The sequence below is a fragment of the Loxodonta africana genome, chromosome 3 (assembly GCF_030014295.1).
Source record: "Loxodonta africana isolate mLoxAfr1 chromosome 3, mLoxAfr1.hap2, whole genome shotgun sequence".
Classification (NCBI taxonomy): domain Eukaryota; kingdom Metazoa; phylum Chordata; class Mammalia; order Proboscidea; family Elephantidae; genus Loxodonta; species Loxodonta africana.
In genome coordinates, this window is record NC_087344.1 from 68,243,449 (window position 1) to 68,264,792 (window position 21,344).

At 41.7% G+C, this 21,344-nt stretch overlaps 1 protein-coding gene across 1 annotated transcript; it reads right to left on the reverse strand.

The window, feature by feature from the left end:
• Positions 1 to 4,348: 4,348 nt before the first annotated feature.
• ZBTB8OS (zinc finger and BTB domain containing 8 opposite strand) lies at positions 4,349 to 21,297 on the reverse strand. The gene is made up of 7 exons (XM_003415470.4): positions 20,424 to 21,297; positions 14,385 to 14,409; positions 13,989 to 14,110; positions 13,684 to 13,766; positions 12,658 to 12,710; positions 8,214 to 8,250; positions 4,349 to 6,308 (listed from the first exon to the last, which is right to left on the reverse strand). Exons 1-7 carry the CDS (start codon positions 20,557 to 20,559, stop codon positions 6,222 to 6,224), a joined length of 543 nt encoding a protein of 180 aa, XP_003415518.1. The 5' UTR covers positions 20,560 to 21,297; the 3' UTR covers positions 4,349 to 6,221.
• Between the last annotated feature and the right edge of the window lie 47 nt (positions 21,298 to 21,344).

Consider the following 21,344-nt stretch of genomic DNA (forward strand, 5'->3'; position numbering starts at 1 on the left):
GCTGGTGAGGAGTGAGCTTCTTGGATCAGGTGGACACTTGAGACTATGTTGGCATCTCCTGCCTGGAGGGGAGATGAGAGGGTGGAGGGGGTTAGAAGCTAGTGAGAAGGACATGAAAAGAGAGAGTGGAGGGAGGGAGTGGGCTGTCTCATTAGGGGGAGAGTAACTGGGAGTATGTAGCAAGGTGTATATGGGTTTTTGTGTGAGAGACTGACTTAATTTGTAAACTTTCACTTAAAGCACAATAAAAATTATTTAAAAAAAAAAAAAGATTCGTCTCCCTAAGGAGCATGTCACCAGCAGCTTTGGAATCAGCAAGATCTAGATTAGGTTTCACAGGAATGGGCCACAGCAGAAGGTTTCAAGAAGGTATGTGAAATAATCAGAAGCCAGTTCCCTTGCTCCTTAAGGTGCTTGCAGTTTAAAAGGGAAGTTGTGATTACATGTATAAATTAGCTTAAAAACCTTTATGCAAAAAAAAACAACAACAAAAAAAACCCTTTATGCAGCAGTGTATCCATAAATTTAAGATGTGGTCAAGGTTTTCATCAGAACTCAGAGGACCCAGTAAGCCAAGGATCAGGCAGGTGGGATGAGTCCATCTGGCTTCTGAGAGGTGAGTTTCCAGTTGCATTGAAAAAGGACAAGCTTAGCAGCAGGTAGGAAATAATCTGGACAACAGAACAGGCAACTCCACAAAACGGAAAATAGTTTAGTGGTTGCCTAGGGCTGGGGGTGGAGGTGGGGGATGACTGCTTAAATGTATGGAGTTTCTTTTGGGGATGAAAATGCTCTAAAATTGATGGTGGTGATTGGTTGCACAACTTTGAATACATTAAAAACCACTGAATTGTACACTTTAAATGGGTGAATTGCATGGTATGTAAATTATATCTCAATAAAGTTGAAAAAAAATAATCTGGGCAAAAGTTCAAAGGTAGGAATTGGTGAGTTACATGTTGTGAACTTTGCTGGTGATGATAGTGGGCAGGCTGCACAGGTAGTGAGAGAAAATGCTGGAGAGGCCACGGGAACAATGAAGGCAGAAACAAAATTACCCCATAATTTATTCATCTTTCTTCTCATTGTGATTGCACCCCTTGAATGTTTAGTACTGTGGGCTGCAAGGGACTCAGACAGGGACAGTAAGCGGGGATTTCCTAGGAAGGCTATTAGTTTGGTACAAAGGGGAAGAGAGCAGCTAACTAAATATATATAAGGAAGAAAACAAGATTAACACAGGAAAAAGACAGGAAGCAGAGAAGGAAAATAAGTTTGAAGAAGAGAAGGCAGGAGAGGGAGCAGCAGAAAGGAGCGGCTTTGCTTGCCCTTCTCAATCAGCCGAGATTTAGCTCTAGCTGGAGTCCCTGGATGATGCACAGAGTTAATGCTCTCAGCAGCTACCCAAAAAGTTAGATTCAGGCCAACCCAGAGGTGCCTTGGAAGAGAGGCCTGGCGATCTACTGCTGAAAAATCAGGCATTAAAAACCTGATGGAGCACAGTTTTGACACACATCGTCAGCAGGAGTTGGAACTGAATCAACGGCAATTGGTTTCTAGCTCTAGTTATTTTCAATTTCTCAATCAAAAATTTTTATGCATATTGTTTTGTGACATTGGTTGCAATCCCCGCAATGTGACAACATGCTCCCCCTTTCCACCCTGGGCTTCTTGTGTCCATCCAACCAGTTCCTGTCCCTTCCTGCCTTCTCCTCCTGCTTTTGGACAGGAGCTGCCCATTTGGTCTCGTATATTTGATTGAACTAAGAAGCACATTCGTCAGGCATATTATTTTTTGTTTTATAGGCCTGTCTAATCTTTGTCCGAAAAGTAGGCTTGGGAAATGGTTTCAGTTCTGGATTAAGAGAGTGTCTGGGGGTCATAGTTTCGGGGGTTCCTTCAGTGTCTGTCAGACCATTAAGTCTCGTCTTTTTACGTGAATTTGAATTCTGTTCTACATTTTTCTCTTGCCCTATCGCAGACTCTCTGTTGTGTTCTCCGTCAGGGTGGTCATTGGTGGTAGCCGGGCACCATCCAGTTTTGGTCTCAGCCTGATGGAGTCTGGTTCATTGGTCTTTAGTCCTCTGGGCTAGTATTTTCCTTTTCTCTTTGGTTTTCTTCATTTTCCTTTGCTCCAGGTGGGATGGGACCGATAGATATACCTTAGAATGCCACTCACAAGCTTTTCAGACCCCTGACACTACTCACCAAAGTGGGATATAGAACATTTTCTTTATAAACTATGTTATGCCAATTGACCTAGTTGTCCCCCAATCTAGTCACCGCTCTTGCAGAATGGCTAGCATGGTTGTCTCTAGGCTGGCCCACTGGCCCACTCTGCCTTACCGAGCACTGTGGGCCTTCTTTTTAAGAATTAAGGATGAGAAAAGGTAAAGGGAATGTTTGTGTATATGCTTGTCCCAATAAGACCCACAGCAATTGATTCGGACTCTGACCCTATTGGACAGAGTTGAACTGCTCAAGACGATTTCCAAGGCTATCATCTTTACAGAAGCAGACTGCCACATCTTTCTCTCATGGAGCGACTGGTGGGTTCGAACCACTGACCTTTTGGTTAGCAGCCAAGCGCTTAACCACTGCGCCACCAGGGCTTCTCTGTCCCAATAACAGCTCTCACTTGTTGAGCATTTACTATGTGTCAGACACTGTTCTAAGAGCTTGACATGTATACATTCATTTAATTCTCCCAACAACCCCGTAAGTACTACTATCATTGCCACTGAAGATGAGGAAATTAAGGCACAGAGAGACTGGGCAACATGCCCAAAGTCTGCAGTTAGTAAGCAGCAGAAACCAGGACTCAAACCCCAGTGATCTGCCTCCAGTTTGTGCTTTCAACCCCTGTTGTTTGCCGTGAAGTAGGTTCTGACTCATGGTGACTCCATGTGCACAGAGTAGAAGTGCTCCATAGCATTTTCAAGGCTGTGACCTTTTGGAAGCAGATGGCCAGGCCTGTTTTCCGAGGCTACACCCCCAATATCCTGAAAACATGTTAGCACCAAAACCAAACCCATTGCTGTTGAGTCCATTCCACCTCACAGCCACCCCGTGGGTTACAGTGGAACTAAGCTCCATAGTTTTCTTGGCTGTAATCTTACAGAAGGCCCCTGAGTGGTGCAAATGGCTTGCACTTGACTAATAATAAGCTAAAGGTTGGTGATTCAAACCCACCCAGTGGCATCACGGAAGAAAAGCCTATGGCCTACTTATAAAAAATTACCCGTTGAAAACTCCAGAACCTTGGAATTTCAGTAAAAAAAAAAAACCCAGTAAGGACTCCAAACTACATCTAACAGGTTATATCGGTGAGGCAACTCTTGGGAGTGGGCTAGCAAGGCCAGAGGGACCCACCTCGTGATCACCACCTCATAATGACCTGGCAAAGAAAACCCTCTGAACATGGCAGCTCCACGAGCTTCCTGGTTTGTGAAAGGCATTGATGTACATGGAAGGGTAAGTACATCCTTTCTGGGGACATGGAAGCTGTGTTGGGAACCTCCCAGACCTTGCCCAATGCATCTCTTCGTTTGTACCCTTTTTGCTGTAATAAAATTGTAATAAGTATACTGTTTTCTGTGAGTTCCGGGTTGTCTAGTGAATTACTGAACCCAGAGGAGTGCTGGGAGCCAGCAGGGTCAGAGTGAGAGGGTCTGGGGACCACTGAGTTCACAGATACAGGAACCCCCCAAGTTTGTAACCAGTAGGCCAGAAATGAGGGAGCCTGTGAAGGGGTGGGCAGTGATTGTGCAGTTGGCATCCTGAAGGGGTAGTGGGAAAACTCAGAGCTTGTAGCCAACAGATTAGGAGTGAGGGTGTTGTGGGGATTCCCAAGCTTGCAGCAGCCATCTGAGGTCTTGGGCAGACTTGGCAGCCTGGAGGACTATGTCCCTCAACCTGTGAGACATGACCTAGCTCCAGGTGGTCAGAGTCAGAGGAAGAATGCTACATGTGCACATGGTGTCAGAACAAAAGTGGCAGAGAAGTGAAAAGTGGGATTTTGATTATTTTCCACACATACGGGTGGGAGAAAGTGCTGCGCTGAGTCTGGCTGGAACAGAGCTTTTGTGTGAAGATAAACTTCGGTCCCAGTTAAACCAACTAGCTCTGCAGGGTGGAAATCCATTCCCTAGGCCAAGGCATACACCTGAAACTACCAGAGGAGGCTGATGACAGGCCAGTACAACCATCTCAATGTTTTAAAAATAAATGTGTGCTGATGATGATGGATCAAGAATGCCAACTTCACAAAGAGTAACATACTCATTTTTCTTCTACTCAATATCTTCATCTCAGCATATATTACAACTAATATTTTAACAAATTAATATTATATTAGAATGTCATAAGTAATACCTTTATTGTGAAGAAAATATAATATTACATAGTTACATCTGACTTGTTTTTACTGAACCCTACCATAGAGCATTGGTGGCTAACTCACAATTTTCTTCCTCGTCAAAAGCATACAGAATCCAAGTGTATGCCCTACATGGCTTTAAATCTATCCCAATTCTAGCGCTCTTCTTGCTCTGGAGTTGGATCTTCCATTGCCCTCATGGTATTCCATTGTTCATTCTCACAATCAACCCCCAGAGTAGCCCATGATATGCAAAGCGGTCCATGAAAAACAGAGCTCTATCTCAACCAAACAAAAGGTAAAAAAGCCCCTGTTGCTTGGAGAGGAATAATTCACATTTACAAAATGTGCCTGAGAGGCACTACCCCAGTGATCCTGTTACATATTCATTTGAAGAACAGCTGTTCAAACCACAGGCTCCTGGACTAGTCTTCACCAACCCCACTTTCTGTTAAATGTTATTGTCAGTTGCCATCAAATTGATTCCCTACCAACTCATGGTGACCCTACGCATGCAGAGTAGAACTGCTCCATACGATTTTCAAGGCTGTGACCTTTCAGAAGCAGACCACCAGGCCCATCTTCTGAGGCACCCCTGGGTGGATCTGAATTGCCAACCTTTGTCAGTGGTCCAGTGCTTAACCGTACCCAGAGAAAAATAACAGTGATACAGTGCTCAGAAAAAGCTATTACAAAGTTCAAAGCCAATCTCTTCCTTTCAGCTCAAGTTAACAGATACTATAATATCTGGCACCACCCAGTGGCAATCTTTTCTTATCTCCTTGTGAATAAACTGCAACTATGCAAACTTTTGATCACAAGAAAGAATACCCCAGTCGATCAATAGAAAATAGAATAAAGTCGCAAATCAAACTAAAGCAGTTTCATTTTTTAAAAGTCATCTATTTCTAAAGGTTCAGATCATTTCAAGTTGTTTTCCTGGGCTCATCCTTAATTTATTTTTTTTTCATCCTTAAAGATGAGTAGCTAAATTAAAAAAAAAAAAACAAACTCACAAAGAAATAAAAAAGTTTGCCTTTTCTTCTCTAACAGTATAAATATACAAGCTTTAAATTATAATTACATGTTAGAAGAAGGGCGGGCCCATTTATAAGAGATATAGGATTTTTCTTACGGGAAAACAAAAGTGTCAAAACATTAGTGCTTCAAAAAATGTGTGAAATGAGAAACAAAAAATCAGGGCTTTTCCTAGAGAAGTCTTCCAGTTGCTAAAGTATACTTACTTCTTCTAAGAAAACCAACTGCAATACAGGATGGGTCTGTCCCATAGCAATCTAAAACACGAACTCTCAATGTACATATATAAAATATATCTGTCTTAACCAACATGGAAGAAAAGCAAAATTCTAGGCATAGGATTGTATTTTTTCAAATTCCTTTTTTTTTTTAATGAATTTGGTAAGAGCATGGAGGCTTGGGAGGAGCAGGCGAAGGCTCCAGAGTGCTGCACTTGGGCCTGACTCCTGGAGCCGGCTCCCACAGAGTAAAGGGCTCTCCGGGACTGCTTACATCATTGATCTTTTTTGGGACCAGAATGGATGGCTTTCCGATGAAGGGTGTGAGGCACCTGCTGCCACAGCAAGGAATTACTAAATGAGGGACCATACTTGCCACCTGAAGAATTCTTTAAAATTTTAATACTCAGATGACATTGACCAAGGCTGTGCCCTGATTTTCCATTTCTGAAAGTCACACTTTAAGTTACATTCTTTTGCTCTGCATGTTTCCATTTATCAATGGATATTGTAGAAGTTAAATCACGGTATCTTCCCAAAAGGAAGAAAAACAACAGTTCTTCATAGGAGACTCTTTTCTTTGTATCTTAAATGTCAATGATCACAAAAACTTCTGGCTTTTCTTCATCATAGACCTGCATTGCCGAGTATGTTATTGCCTTGACTTCAGTTCCCTAAAGTTGGGGATATAGAAGAAACAAACAGGAAAAAAAAGGACACCGACATCAGAGTCATGAACTCCAGCAACAACTAGGAAGGAGAACAGAAGCACTAAACATGTTATTAGGCCAATCAACTGAGAAGTCCCATGAAGTCATGACCCTAAACCTCCAAACCAAGGAACCAAACCCCATGAGGTGTTTGGCTGTACATAAGCATCCTCAGCAGTTACTCTCTTTTGTTGTTGTTGTTATAAATACATCTACCACACGATGTTTCCCAATTCAACTTTTTACAGGTGTACAACTTATTTACAGCAATTACAATAACTGGCTGTGCAACCCTACCCCTAAGCAATGCGATTTCCCATCACTGTAAACCAAAACTCAGTCCTCCATAAGCAGTGACTCCCCCTTTCCTCCTCCCTCCCACCCCTGGTAACAACTAATAAACCTTAGTCTCTATACATTTGCCTTTCCTCTTCATGTAAGTGAAGTCATATTATATTTGTCCAACATTCAATCTGATTCTAGTCCTTTCATACCTACATTTGCTTTCTTCAAAAATTGCAAGGAATGAACGAAATTAAAATAGTTGAAATGCATTCTGAGCACTTCCAATGGCTAATGTGAATTTAGAATATCTAAAATTTGACAGACTGGTCAGGTCTTAGGGATATACTATTTGGGTGTTCCACAGAATTTTGTGGGGTAGGAAGAAAGGAGTAAAGTCTTTCTCATGTGTTCAGTGCAGGGAAACAGAATCATCATACTTTATTTCATGCTTTTACTACTCCGCCGACCAGTTCTTCAGTATCCCACATTACTGGGAAGACTCATTGTTTCCTATCAAGAGAACAAAACTACCACGCTAGGCCACATGCATATTCCATTCATATCAGTCTTCCCCCTCTGAAAAGAGCCCTAAGGGATGTGTTAGGGTTGTCTTCTACCATCTACATGAAATGTTTTGCTCTGCCCCAAATATAGTATTTTACCTTAGAAGAATCCACTGTGCTATTAGTATTGTAAAAATAATTTGTTTTCAACATACATGTCCCCCTCTACTGGTTTCTCTTCTTTTTATGTTTCTCTCTCCTGAGGCTCCCTCACCAGGCTTTATTTCATTACCCTGTTGTTGAAGAAATCATACTAGAGCTACTGGACGCACTTACGCTATTTTAGGCCTCCTTGGCCTCAACACAGGAATTGGCAAACTACAATCTATGAGCAAAATTTAGCCTACCATCTGTTTTTCTATGGTCCCACAGGCTAAGAATGGTTTTTACATTTTTAAATGGTTAAGCACAAAATCAAAGGAATAACACTGCGTGACATTCAAAAATTATATGAAATTCAAAGATCCATATCCATATAAATAAAGTTTTATTGGAACACAACCACACTCATTCATTTATATGTGGTCTATGGCTGCTTTAACACTATAACAGCGAACTGAGTAGTACCTCTCCCGTTGTTCTTGGCCCACAAAGCCTAAAATATTTAATACCTGGCCCTTTACAGAAAAAAAATTGTCAATCCCTGTTCCAACAGATTTGATTGTTACAGGTTGGCAAACACAGAATCTAGAGAACCACAGAAGACAGAAGATACTTTAGAGACGTCTAGTCCAACACCCTCATTTTATAGGTGAAGAAACCAAAGCCCAAATAGGCAAAATGATGTCTAAGTCTCACAACAATCTATAACAAACCTGACCACAGAACCCAAAATGCTGGCTCCTAATCAACCATGCCAGATGTAGAAAATCATAGTATTTGACCGTAATGTATCTAGACAGGTCAGAGAAATGTGAGAAAAATTTATCATTTTAATTATATCAATTTACTAGACCTACATGCTGACCTCACAGTGAGGTATCATAAAATGCTTTTAAAGGCTAGATTTTTAAAAACATACCTGAGGGTGCTTGGACAATGAAAATTCTTCTCCCCACCTTGAGAAAGAAAATTCAAACATGATTAAGATTTCCAAGATTTAAGATTTTTCCTCTCTTAAGATATTTTAAAAGAAGCCTTATAAATGTGGTTAAGATACCAGAGTCCAAACAAACGGAAAGGGTAGGGGAGCTATAAATATCACTTTGATGTGCTGGCACATACACCTGTCAAGGGACCTGTGCGCAACAGCCATTTGGGGAAGTTGCCATTTGATAGTTGCTCTCGAAGAAAGTGCCCCCGTATAGCGTGCTTATGGTGGAGGTTCAATAAACACTGTTCCATAACAGAGTATGTTCAAAATTTTCTCTGTACTCAAGGCTATTGTTGTTAGCTGCCATCAAGTCAATTCCCACTCATAATGACCCCATGTGTGCAGAGTAGAACTGCTCTACAGGGTTTTTGTTATTGTTGAGAACATACACAGCAAAATATACACCAATTCGACAGTTTCTACATGTACAATTCAGTGACCTTGACTACATTCTTCAAGTTCTGCAACCATTCTGACCCTCTTTTCTGAGCTGTTTGTCTCCCATTAACATAAATTCACTGCCCTCTAAGGACCCTATCTAATCTTTCAAGTTGCTCTTGTCAATTTTATCCCATATGGATAGTTCTTAAAAGAGCATAATGTTCAAGGCAGACATTATTTACTAGTTAAGCGAAACTACTATTTGGTTTTAAGAAGACTTCAGGGGGTATTTTTGGTTTGAAATTTAGATTATCTCAGGGCAATAGTTTCAGGGGTTCATCTAGTCTCCATGGCTCCAGAATGTCTGGAGTCCACGGATATTTGATATTCTATCCTGCATTTTCTCCCTTTTGATCAGGATTCTCCTATAAAATCTCTGACCAAAATGTTCCGTAATGGTAGCAGGACACTAGCCAGTTCTTCTGGTCTCTTGGCAAAGGAGGCAGCTGTTCATGGAGGCAATTAGTCACACATTTCATTTCCTCCTCCTATTCCTGACTCCTTTTTCCTCTGTTGTTCCAGGTCAGTAGAGACCAATTGTTGTGCTTTGGATGGCTGCTTGCAAGCTTTTAAGACCCCAGGTGCTACACAACTAGAAGGTAGAAGAGAGCCACTAAACACATTAGACCCATTAGCTGGGATGTCCCGTGAAACTATGACCCTAAACCTCCAAACCAAGGAACCAAATGCCATGAGGTGTGTCATGGATTGAACTGTGTCCCCCCAAAAAATATGTGTCAAGTTGGTTAGGCCATGATTCCCAGTGTTGTGTGACTGTCCTCTATTTTGTAATTGTAATTTTATGTTGAGAGGATTAGGATGGGATTGTAACACCATCCTTATTCAGGTCGCCTCCTTGATCCAAGGTAAAGGGAGTTTCCCTGGGGTGTGCCCTGTACCACCTTTTATCTCTCAAGAGATAAACAGAAAGGGAAGCAAGCAAAGAGTTGAGGTCCTCATACCACCAAGAAAGCAGCACCAGGAGTAGAGCGTGTCCTTTGGACACAGGGTCCCTGCACCTGAGAAGCTCTTCGACTAGGGAAAGATGGAGGACAAGGACCTTCTTTCAGAGCCGACAGAGACAGAAAGCCTTCCCCTGGAGCTGACGCCTTGAATTTGGACTTTTAGCCTATCAGGTTGTGAAAAAATAAATTTCTCTTTGTTAAAGCCATCCACTGTGGTATTTCTGTTATGGCAGCACTAAATAACTAAGACAAGGTGTTTAGCTGTACATCAGCAGCCTCAGCAGCTACTCCTTTTTTTTTTTTTTGGTCACTGTTGTAAATGTATCTATCATACAACTTTTGCCAAGTCAATGTTTTACAGATATACAACTTAATGCCAGCAATTACAATAATAGGCTGCGCAACCCTACCCCTAATCAATGCAATTTTTCCATCACCATAAATGGAAACTTCATGAGCAATAGCCCCCTTTCCTCCTCTCTTCTGCCCCTGGTACCCACTACTAATAAACTTCGGTCTATATACATCTGCCTTTTCTTTTTATGTAAGTAAGATCGTATGTATTTGCCCTTTTGTGATTGACTTATTTCACTCAGCATAATGTCTTCAAGCTCCATCCCTACTGTACCATGTATCAAGACTTCCTGTCTCTTACTGGCTGCATACCACATTTTGTTTATCCATTCCTCTACTGGTGGGCATTTAGGTTGTTTCTACCTTTTGGCTATTGTGCATAGTGCGGTAACCAACACTGGTGTACAAGTCTCTGAGGCTCTACTTTCAAGTCTTTTGGTACCATACGGTTTTCGAGGCTGTGACCTTTAAGAAGTAGATAGCCAGGCCTGTCTTTGGAGACACCTCTGGGTGGGTTCAAACGACCAACATTTCAGCTAGTAACAGAGCTGGTTAAATAGTATCTCCCACAGGTCTGAGTTATCAAAAAGACAAAATACTAGATTCTGTGACATGGCCAGAACTTGGTTGGCATTTTATCTTTTCCAAAAATGTTCACAGTCTGTACACAGAAGGCTGTAGAAAGGTACTCTCCTAAAATTTGAGATAAGCCTACCCTCTCTCCTTGGCACTGTGGCTGCACTTCATATGGTGGGGTAGAAAGAGCAATGTTTTTAAAATTTCCTTCAACCATTTATGAGCTTAGTACCCTTGGACAACCCTGTTTCCTTATCTATAAAAAAAAAAAAAAATTGTGGGGAGTAATAAAAGACCTCACTTTACAGAAAGAAACTAATAAAATTCAGCATAAAATGGAAAAGATAAGCTATGTATAGAAATAACCTAAGAGATGTAACCAAATGACTAAAGAAACGTAGGAAACACTAAGTCCAATTAAAGTGATCTAATCAACTGTTTGCAAACTCTGGAAGGAAAAGGAAAATATTGTTTGAATGGAGTGTGGTGTAAAGATTTTCACTTTACCCAAAATAATTTGGTCATTGACGCTGATTCCTGAGAGAGAAATTCTTACTCCTTGGAATTTCCTGAACAATTAAGGTGGCTTTATTATCTATGGGGCCCTGGTGGTACAGTGGTTAACAGCTACAGTGAGCTATGGCCGCTAACCAAAAGCTTGGCAGTTCGACTCCACCAGCTGCTCCTTAGAATCTCTATGGGGCAGTTCTATTCTGTCCTATAGGGTTGCTATGAGTTGGAAATCGACTTGATGGCAACGGGCTTGGTTTCTTATTATCTGTATGTCTGCAGGGAAACCCTGGTGATGTAGTGGTTAAGACCTACGGCTGCTAACCAAAAGGTTGGCAGTTTGAATTCCCCAGGCACTCCTTGGAAATCCTATGGGACAGTTCTACTCTGTCGTATAGGGTAGCTCCGAGTCAGAATTGACTCCACAGCAGTGGGTTTGGTTATTTTTGGTTTATAGGTCTGCAGACCACACCTGAGAATTTATGCTAATGAGATGACTCTGGGGTGGGTGCTGACCAGGCCAGAAAGACCCTACCACCTGATACCTGACCTTGTGATTGCCACTGATCTCAAGGGAGAGGGGTTGGAGTTTGTATTATATAATGAGACCCCCCCAATAATAGCTCTGGACGCTGTATCTACAATATCTGCCTGGTTAGAGAAAACATCTGCTCTCTCGAGACGGTGACGCACCCTGTTTGGGACACGGAAGCTCCAAGTTGGGAACCCTCTCAGACCTCACCCTATGCGTCTCTTCTTTGATGCTCAGCCTGATTTGTATCCTTTATAATAAAGCTGTAATCTTAAGTACAGCGCGTTCTGTGACTTGTTCCAGTGAAATATCCAACCCGAGGGAGTAGTGGGAGCCAGCAGGTCAGAACTGCGGGGGCTGGGAACTTGCGAGCTTACAGCTGTCATCCTGAAGGGGTAATGGGAAAACCCTGAACTTACAGCCAGCAGGTCAGAAGTGTGGGTGTCATGAGGCCTCCCAAGCTTGCAGCTGGAACCTGAAGTCCCAGGTATACTTGGCAGTCTGAAGGACCATGGGTTAACTTGTAGGACCTGACCTAGCTCTGGACGGTTAGGGTCAGAGAATGAAGTGCCGCACGTGCAGCTGGTGCCAGAAATGAACAGAAGCGAAAAGTGGAGATTTGTTACATCCTCAGAGTTGACGTTAAAAAAAGTAGATTTGATTGGCCCACCTATGAGTGTAAAAATGAGGATGGATGGAGCCCTAGCTTTATGCAAGTAGCTGTGGCATTTAGCAATTATATTTCTTTGTTGAAAACAACAAACTGGGAATCAGGTTTAAGAACCAGAATCAACTTTGTTCTGACAATTTCTGGTCCTCTGAAGCTGAGAACCAGACCCTGGACCATGAGGGCTCATTCCTAAGTGTCTCACAAAGCTTAACCTGCAAAACCCTACAGAACAAAAGTGCGCCTGTCTCCCCATCCACTAGGTTCAGTGAAGAATTTAACTAACATCTTCCACGACTCGACACTTAAAAGGGTTTCAAAACTTACCCAATTGACCGTAATTTGAAGTTTCTTTGATCGATACTGAGTACTTTCACTTCCTAAAGAGGAAAAATAATTTTTTTTTTATTTAAAATAATGTTTTCATAACAGACCATGTACTAAAACATGTCTAGGTTACCACCTTTTCTAGAAAATGATAGTACACTACTTTTCTCAAACAAAGACAATTAAAATGTTAACTAAAATAGCACAACAAACTAAATACATTGCAAGGAAATACGGCTTGCTTTATATGCTCGAATGAGGCATTCTTGAAAAATGTAGTCTAAAAACATGAGTTAAAAGAATTTCTTTGTAAGATATACAGCAAAAAACAATATAGGCTTTCAATCGTTTTCATTCTATATTCACGTAACAGTACAGGCACTTGAACTCTGTGGGCTGTGTGATACAGTTGATAAGAGCATATGTGGTGGTGCTGGTAAGGGAGAGAAGCGTGGAATTACGGAAGCGGGGAGGGCCATCTGTATTACATAACACTGCTGTTGGAGAGGTGTGCCCTTCTAGAGGCTGACAGCATTAAGGAATTTCCATCCGGTTTTACCTTTTTTCACTTCAAGGAAAACTGAAAGCAGCAATTGTTTAGACTAAGCCAACTTGGCAGAACTGCTAAACCTCAAATGGTTAACATAATAAAAGAAATGTATGGATGGACATAAATATAACTCAAACTTGAGAGACACGAAAAGTGTAGATAAAGACCTTAGATAAAGACCAAATATTGGAGAGCTGTCCCTCAGGGTAAGCAGTAGCCTACTGTCTGTCTACATGGTAGGCGCTGCCTTCTGATCGCCCAATCCTGTTACTGACCAGTACACGATAAGATACCTGAAGATAAAATGTATATAGATAAGGCAAACTCAGGGTAACCAAAAAGTGCCTATTATCATTTCAATTTATGCAAATAAATATCATCTTAGATATCTGTATGGATTGGTCTTGAATCCTGTGTTCTATTTTAAAAGCTGAACTAGGAATCCACTTGCTAAGAAAGAAAAAACCCTTGCTTACCCGGGGTATGAAAAACTCATCAGCACTGAACTTGTAAAGCCACTCATCCAAAAAATGAAACAGAAGAGATTGTAAGTCATCTCCTATACAAGATCAAAAAGAACCACAACAATACATTTAATTATTCTGGTCTCTAAAAATTTGTTTTAACTTAAAAATTTAATGAATTTCTTAGGCTAGTTAAAAAAGAACAGGCTCATAATCAACTTTATTCTTATTGTGAAAAGCTGGAAAACAGACTCCCCAATTATTTAGAACACTACACATTTTTGTAACCATTTGTTCCTTGTGAATAAATCAGTTACCTTGGGTTTCTACTTCTACTGTATGAAGGGGCTCGACAGTCCCAGTGTCTGTCATGTAGCCAAACATGGCCATTGCACATTGCTCAAATGCTTCCTCCAGAGTGTCTCCCCATGCGTGCAGCCTAAAAAAACACATCCACGCTCGCTGTAATCCACCGGAAGGTGGAAAACGTGACAGCAAGATCAAAATTAAATCAATATGATAACAAAAAAACCAAAGGCCTCAATCAAGTCAATGGCACTAAAACTGGGTTGCTTTTAAACTACCATTTTCATATTCTGAAAGAACCAAGATAGGAAGAGAAAAATGAAAATTAGGGACATTAAGATGAAAACATTCAGCCTTCTTACGTAAGCAACATGGTCTCAAAGGGAACAAACTCCAGTTATACTCACTGGACATCAGCTGTATGATCCAAATCTGAAAGAGAGAGACAAAAACACTAATGAGACACAAAACATGCTTTCAAACAATCACAAGAAAACAACTCTATAACATGATGAACATAATTAATGTCACTGAGCTGTACATCTAAAAATGCGGAAGCAGCAAATGTTTTCTTTTATATATTGTTACCAAATCAAAAATACAATAACTCTAGTTCATTATTATAAGATCACCATCCTTAAAGAACCAGAAAATGTGGGGCATCCTACACATTTTGCTATCCATTTACACAACAAAGTTAACTGCTTCGTTAAGGTTTTTTTTTTTTTCTTTAAGCCAAGGTTTATATTTAAATGAACGACAATTTCTGTAAGACAGCAGGTCCAGGGTCTTCTGGGTGATCAAAACTTGTCTAATACGTTATAATTTCTCAGTGACTAAATGATATTACCTGCCATTAGCTACTTTTCACCAACAAAACAAACCAATACCTTTCCTAAATATCTACTATGTGAATGATCAAAACTCTAGGAATTACATCAACATCAAAGGGATAAAATTCTAGATTTCTCATGTCTTACCTTTTTGTGAACAGCTAGCCTAATCCTAGATAAAACTATTTAGAAAGTAAATTTCACAGTATGTATCATGAGCCTTTTCAGGAAGCTTCTGGTATTCTAACAAGAACACTAGAGTGGTTATGTGAGTGTACATATGTGTGCAGATAGATTTATCTATAGGCATATGTACATACAGGTATGTGCGTGTATGCATGTATATCCATATACATAATAAACTACAAGGGACACAGTTACAGATACTTCTTAGGCATAACCAAATACCTCGTGAGCAGACTTAGAACCATAGTCTCATGGGATAACTCAGTTAATTGACATAACATAATTCATAAAGTATATGTTCTCATCCCAAAGTGGTGAGTAGTGTCTGGGGGCTTAAAAGTTGCAAGTGGCCATCTAAGATACATCTGTTGGTCTCTACTCATCCAGAACAAAAGAGTAAAATGGTGTAAAAATGACGCGGTAGGGGCGTCTGACCTCCTCTAACTTCAACGAGGGGGAGAGAGCATCACCATGAGCATCAGCCCAAACCTGATTCCTATGAAATGGAGATCAGACACATCTCCTCTTTCCAAATCTTTTTACCAATTCTGATACCAACTGTCCCTTCCACAGCGCTCAGTACTTCTCTGCTGGGTTGGTAGTTTGTTGCAATGGCCACACAGAACTCACAGATAATACCCAAAACTATGGGGTTTATCAGGGAAGTAACAGGATACAGTTCAGGATCAGGAACAACTGAGGATACAGTTCTTCAATCAGGAGAGCTTCTTAGCCATGACCACAGGCAGGCCTCTCCCTGGCCCTTGCCCTCTCACCCCTCAGTCCCTCACGCCTGTTGGGTCAGCCTGGCCCCTGCGCTACTCAAGCAAGTATCACAAAACTCTTTGGCTCTACTGGTAAGTGCCTAGAGGCACCCCACTCTGCCAGGAAGCCTCAGCCTGAAGATGCTCACTGCTCTAGCCCCATGGGTTGGCCAGCCTAGCTCTGCTGACAAGTGCCTGGGGCACCCCACTCTGCCAGAAAGCCTCCTGCCCAAAAGCACTCAAGATTCTTGTTCCATGGGCCAGAAGCCAACCACACAGTCTCCTGCTGGTCTCCTAGTTCTGCTGAGGCCAGTTTTCTCCCATGCTTGCTACTGCTTCTGTCTTACACCCTCTCCAGTGTTACACCCCTCTGCCTTCTACGTCTAGGAGGTTCTCACTGCAAGGACCCCAGATTCGAAAGATACCTCTACTCCCAGATCTTCTTTCTTGGTGGTAGTGTGGTCCCCCTCTACTCTGGGAATGACTTTTAAGCCTAGCAGAAGTGCAGAGCTGAGGGCTCCAAACACCTTATTTGCATAGTTTTACCCCCACAAGGTTCTACACCTTATCTGCACTGTTAGCAAGCTGTACAGTCTCCTTGGTGGGGCATTCAGTGTGACGGATCACTTTTGTGTGGCCTTTCTCACCTTGGTCTGGTAACTCCCACCCAAGTGATTGGGTGGAACTGTGCAAATAAGGTAATTTTGGCTCACCAAGGGGACTGGTCAGTCTCGCCATCACGCGAGGCTTAAGAGAGCCAATTCCAGAACAAAGACAGGATCCCGCCACCACCAAGGAAAAAGGACCAAGAGTGGGGCATGTCCCTTGGACCCAGTATGCCTGCGCTCAGAAGCTCCTGGAACCAGGAGACCGAGAGAGAGCTGTAACACCGAAGGTGGCGAGAAACAGTGGCAGAGAAACAGTGTCAGGAGACACAGGCAGGAGGTGGCACAGTGGGCTTCCCAGCCCAGAGAGTGAGAAAGCTGAGTGGCTTTGCGGGAGGCTTACTGGCAGAGTGGGATGCTTAGCGGCACTTATCAGTAGAGCTAAAGGAGCTTTCTAACACTTGCCTGAGCAATCTGAGGGGCTAAAAGAACTTTGTAATACCTGCCCAGGTTGGGAGATACAGAGCGCCGGAGAGACACATCCCTGGGGCATGACTGGGGAGAGGCTGTCCTGATGGAAAAACTGTATCCTGAGCATTCCTAAACCTGAATTGTAACCTGTTACTTCCCTAATAAACCCCGTAATCGTGAGTATAGTCTGCAAGTTCTCTGTGGCCACTGCAATGAATTATTGAACCTAGCAGAGAAGTAGAGAGTGTCATGGGAGGGACAGTTGGTATCAGAACTGGTAAGGATGGTGGAGACAGGAGACATGTCTGACCTCTGCCTCATAAGAATCAGCCTTGGGCTGCTGATCTTGATTCTTTCTCCCTCGTAAAGTTAGAGGAAGTCAAGCATCACCACCACATTATTTTTACAGGCCACAAGCCATTTATTTGCATAATCCCACCGAATCCTTATGTGGGAGTCACAAAGACTGTGGCTAGAGGAGCCATATTAAGTAATATAAGGAAGCAAATGAAAAACTCAGCTAGTGTACAGGACTAACAGTCTACATGAACCACGGCCTCATCTACTCTGAGACCAGAAGAACTAGATGGTGCCCGGCTGCCATCTGGTCAGGGCCACAATAGATAGATCCTGATAGAATAAGAAAAATTTGGAACAGGACTCGAATTCTTAAAAAGTCCAGACTTCCTGGACCAATCAAGGGTAGAGGGCTCCCCAAGACTATCGCCCTGAGATACTCCTTAAACCTTAATCCAAAATTATCTCTTGAGGTCACCTTTTAGCTAAATAACAGATTGGCTCATAAAGAATATCACCTGTGAGTAACGAGCTCCTTTAAAAAATCATCTTTAGAAGACCAAATGGTCAAAAATTACTGTAAAGCAAAGATGAGACGGTAAGGGGGCAGGGAGACGAGAGTGCTGGAAATGGTACAACCAGAAAGGAAAGAATGAGAATAATGACACATTGTGAAAGACGTAACCAATATCACTAAGTAATGTCTAGGAATTGTTAAATGAGAACCTAATTTGCTGTGTAAACTTTCACCCTAAACGACACAATTTAAAAAAAAACAAAACTAGAAAGTAACAAATCCTACCATAGCATGTTCCCACTGGGTCTGTTATCTCAATATTTTCAGTCTATTCTTCACCCATATCATAACTTTCAACCATTCTTCCCACTTAGGGTCATAGAATATTAAGGCTAGAAGCAAGCCTTGGAGACCATTTAGTACAATTCCTTCACTTACAAGAAGAAATCTGAAATCCAGAGAGATTATGTGACTTGTTCAGGACCACACTGTGGATTAACTAGAATTGAGGTTTTCCGATTCCTAATTTGGTGCATTTTGCAAACTCTATTATTATTATTTTTTTATTACTGTTAACATAGTCTTCTGGTGGCAATCAAGGTTCAAATTCATCTCTAATCCACTCAGAAATATTTCATGAGGACTTACTAAGTATTGGAGCCCTGGAGGCATAGTGGTTAAGAGATTGGCTGTTAACCAAAAGGCTGGCGGTTCAAATCCACCAGCCACTCCTTGGAAACTCTACGGGGCAGTTCTACTCTGTCTTATAGGGTCGCTATGAGTTGGAATCGACTTGATGGCAATGGGTTTGGTATTCAGTTTACTAACTATTAGGCAAAGAGAGCTCAATGACTAGCAGAGATCACAAACAAGTTAAAAAGTAAAAAGAAAGAAAATGATAGGTATTAACCCTAGATAAATGAAAAGATGTGTCCACAAAAACACTGACACAAGAAGGATCACAGAAACTTTATTCCTGAAAGTTAAAAACAACCCAAACGTCCATCAATAAGAGAATAAACAGCGGTATAATCATACAATGGACTACTACTCAGCAACAAAAAAGCAACAAAATAAATAAATCTCAAAACCATTACACTGAGTGAAGAAACCAGACATAAAATAGTCCGTACTGTACAATTCCATTTACATGAAACTCTAAAACACCCAAAATTAAACTATGATGATAGAAACTGGAACAGTGTTTGCCTCAAGGTGGCTTATTTACCAACAAAGTTAAAAATGACAACAAGGGAACTTTCTGGGGTGATGGAAATATCCTATACCTTAATTGAATTGTTGGTTACATATAAAAAGAAACGGTTAAAATGACTACATAAGAATAAATTTCTGTATAATAAAAAAGACCGAAAACCCAATAGAAAAGTAGGTTAAGAATATGAATATACAGTTTCCAGAAGGGGATATACAATTGGCTCCAAACATACCATAAGATGCTCAACTCATATGTAATAAGAAAAATACAACTGTTACGACAAGATACTAAAATTGAAAATTCCAAGAAGTAGGGTAACACACAAAACTGGTAAAAGTTGTAAGGGAAGACGCACACTCCTACACTGCTAGTGACAGCAAAAATTGATACAACCTCTATGGAGGGCAATTTGACAATAACTGCCAAAGTAAGAAATGCACATATAATTTGACAAAGCAATTTAGCTTTAGAAATTTATTCTGCACATACACTTGCACGTGTGCAAAACGATGGATGTACAAGTATACTCCCTGCTGCACCGTCTGTAACAGCAAAAGAGAAGAAACATCCTAAACGTCCATCAACTGGAAACTGGTTAAACAAAGCAGGTGGTAGAACATCTTTGCGTGTACACATAAGAAAATGGTATCAATGCCTGATTTAGAGAGGAGGAGTAATGGATGGTGATCAGGGCTGAAGGACTTAATTTTTCACGGCATACCTGTTACACCTTTTGAATTTCGAATCACATATCGCCCATTAAAAATAAAATTTTAAAACGGTTTTTAAGTGAGAAAGAAATGCACAGAGATATGCAGGGTCCAGAAGTACAGAGACTTGCACGCTATGGTAAACAGACTTTATAGAGACAATGGGAAATCAATGAAGGATGTTAAGCAGGGAAATAAGAGTCAGATTTGTGCTCCTCAAACTACATACAGCTTAGGTATGACAGCTCAACGTTTATATAGAACTCAAAAGTCTGCACTCTACTTTTACATTGAATATTATTTCACTGAATCCTCAGATGAAGAATCTGAAATGCAAAGTTATGTGATTTGCCTAAATGGCAAAACCAGCTCTTATTTACTAACATCACGATCCATGTAAAATACCAAGTTCCAACGCAGTGAAGTGGCCTATTTGGCTTGCCGAGTCCTCTCTCCTAACGACAATCTAACTATCCAGCTGTTGGATATACATAGGAGCGACACCCTTGGAAACGCTTAAAAATACGATTATTTTTAGAGTTAATATGCTAATAAAATTCACACAAGAAAAAGGTGATTAGCCGTACGTGAAAGAAGTTGAAGACTGTAAATGTGGGAGCTTAAGTCTATGAGTCGGAATCGACTCGACGGCAACGCGTACGTTTCTCAACTCTCAGACCAGGTGGCTCTTTCATTCAGCATCACCTGGACAAGTCCAAAAGCGTCTACAGCAGGGAGGAATGGGATCATCCCTGAAACACCTTATAGGGCGGGATGGTAGGCGAGACTGGATACAGTAAGGAGAGATGTCCCGTGCCCTTATCTGAAAAGAGAGCCATCTACTCACACTCGTACTTCTGATTGACTGGAGGATACTTGGCCTTGACTGCCTTCTGCTCCTCAGTCAAATTGTAGTCTCTTACATCTTGTCCCCCGTCTTGCGCCATGATTACAACGTTGGGCACCCTACTTCCGCCCTTCATCTGCTGGACTTCGGATCTGGTTACAACTTCCGCTCTGACTCTGCTCCCTGGCACACTCCTTTAAAGGGCCAAGACTCCAATTTCGGAGCTGGCGTACAAATATTAGCTCCGAAGCCTTCCGTCCTAGGCCCCTCCGCCTGGAGTGCACCTTTAAAGGGCCAAGACCCCATTTTCTGACCTTACTTCATCAATAGTTCTTAGCAACAAGCAAGTTGAAGGACCTTGGAGTAGGGACACCTGAGTTACGGCCTATGGCCCTGAATGGGAAACCTTGGTGGGGTGGTGTACTGGTTAAGAGCTATGGCTGCTAAGCAAAAGATCGGCAGTTTGAATCCGCCAGGTGCTCCTTGGAAACCATATGGGGCAGTTCTACTCTGTCCTTTACGGTCACTATGAGTATGACTCCACTCCACAGCAGTGGGTTTTTTTTGGCTTTGGCACTGAATGGGCCGTGATGGTTCAGTGGTTAAGAGCTCCCTGCTAACCAAAAGATAGGCAGTTTGAATCCACCAGCCGCTCCTTGGAGACCCTATGGGGCAGTTCCACTCTGTCTTATAGGGTCGCTATGAGTTGGAATCGACTCGAGGGCAACTTTTTTTTTTTTAAGCCCTGAACGGTAGGGGCCTTTTCTCTCCATTGCCTCCAGAATTGATAACTAGACCCAACAACATTCTAGATTTCTTATCTGAGTACTGTGCTTTGAGAGGATCCTGAGATTAACAGCCTTTAAGAAAATGGCGGCCCCCAGGAGTATAAAGGCTCAACCCTTCTCACGTGACCTCGGG

Coding starts and splice junctions, on each gene's coding strand:
- ZBTB8OS (XM_003415470.4), bottom strand. CDS start 20,559: ATGAAGGGCGGAAGTAGGGTGCCCAACGTTGTAATCATGGCGCAAGAC. Junction 14,111..14,384: donor GATCATACAGCTGATGTCCA/GTGAGTATAACT, acceptor GTGTTTTTTTAG/GCTGCACGCATGGGGAGACA. Junction 13,767..13,988: donor AGTAGAAGTAGAAACCCAAG/GTAACTGATTTA, acceptor GATCTTGTATAG/GAGATGACTTACAATCTCTT.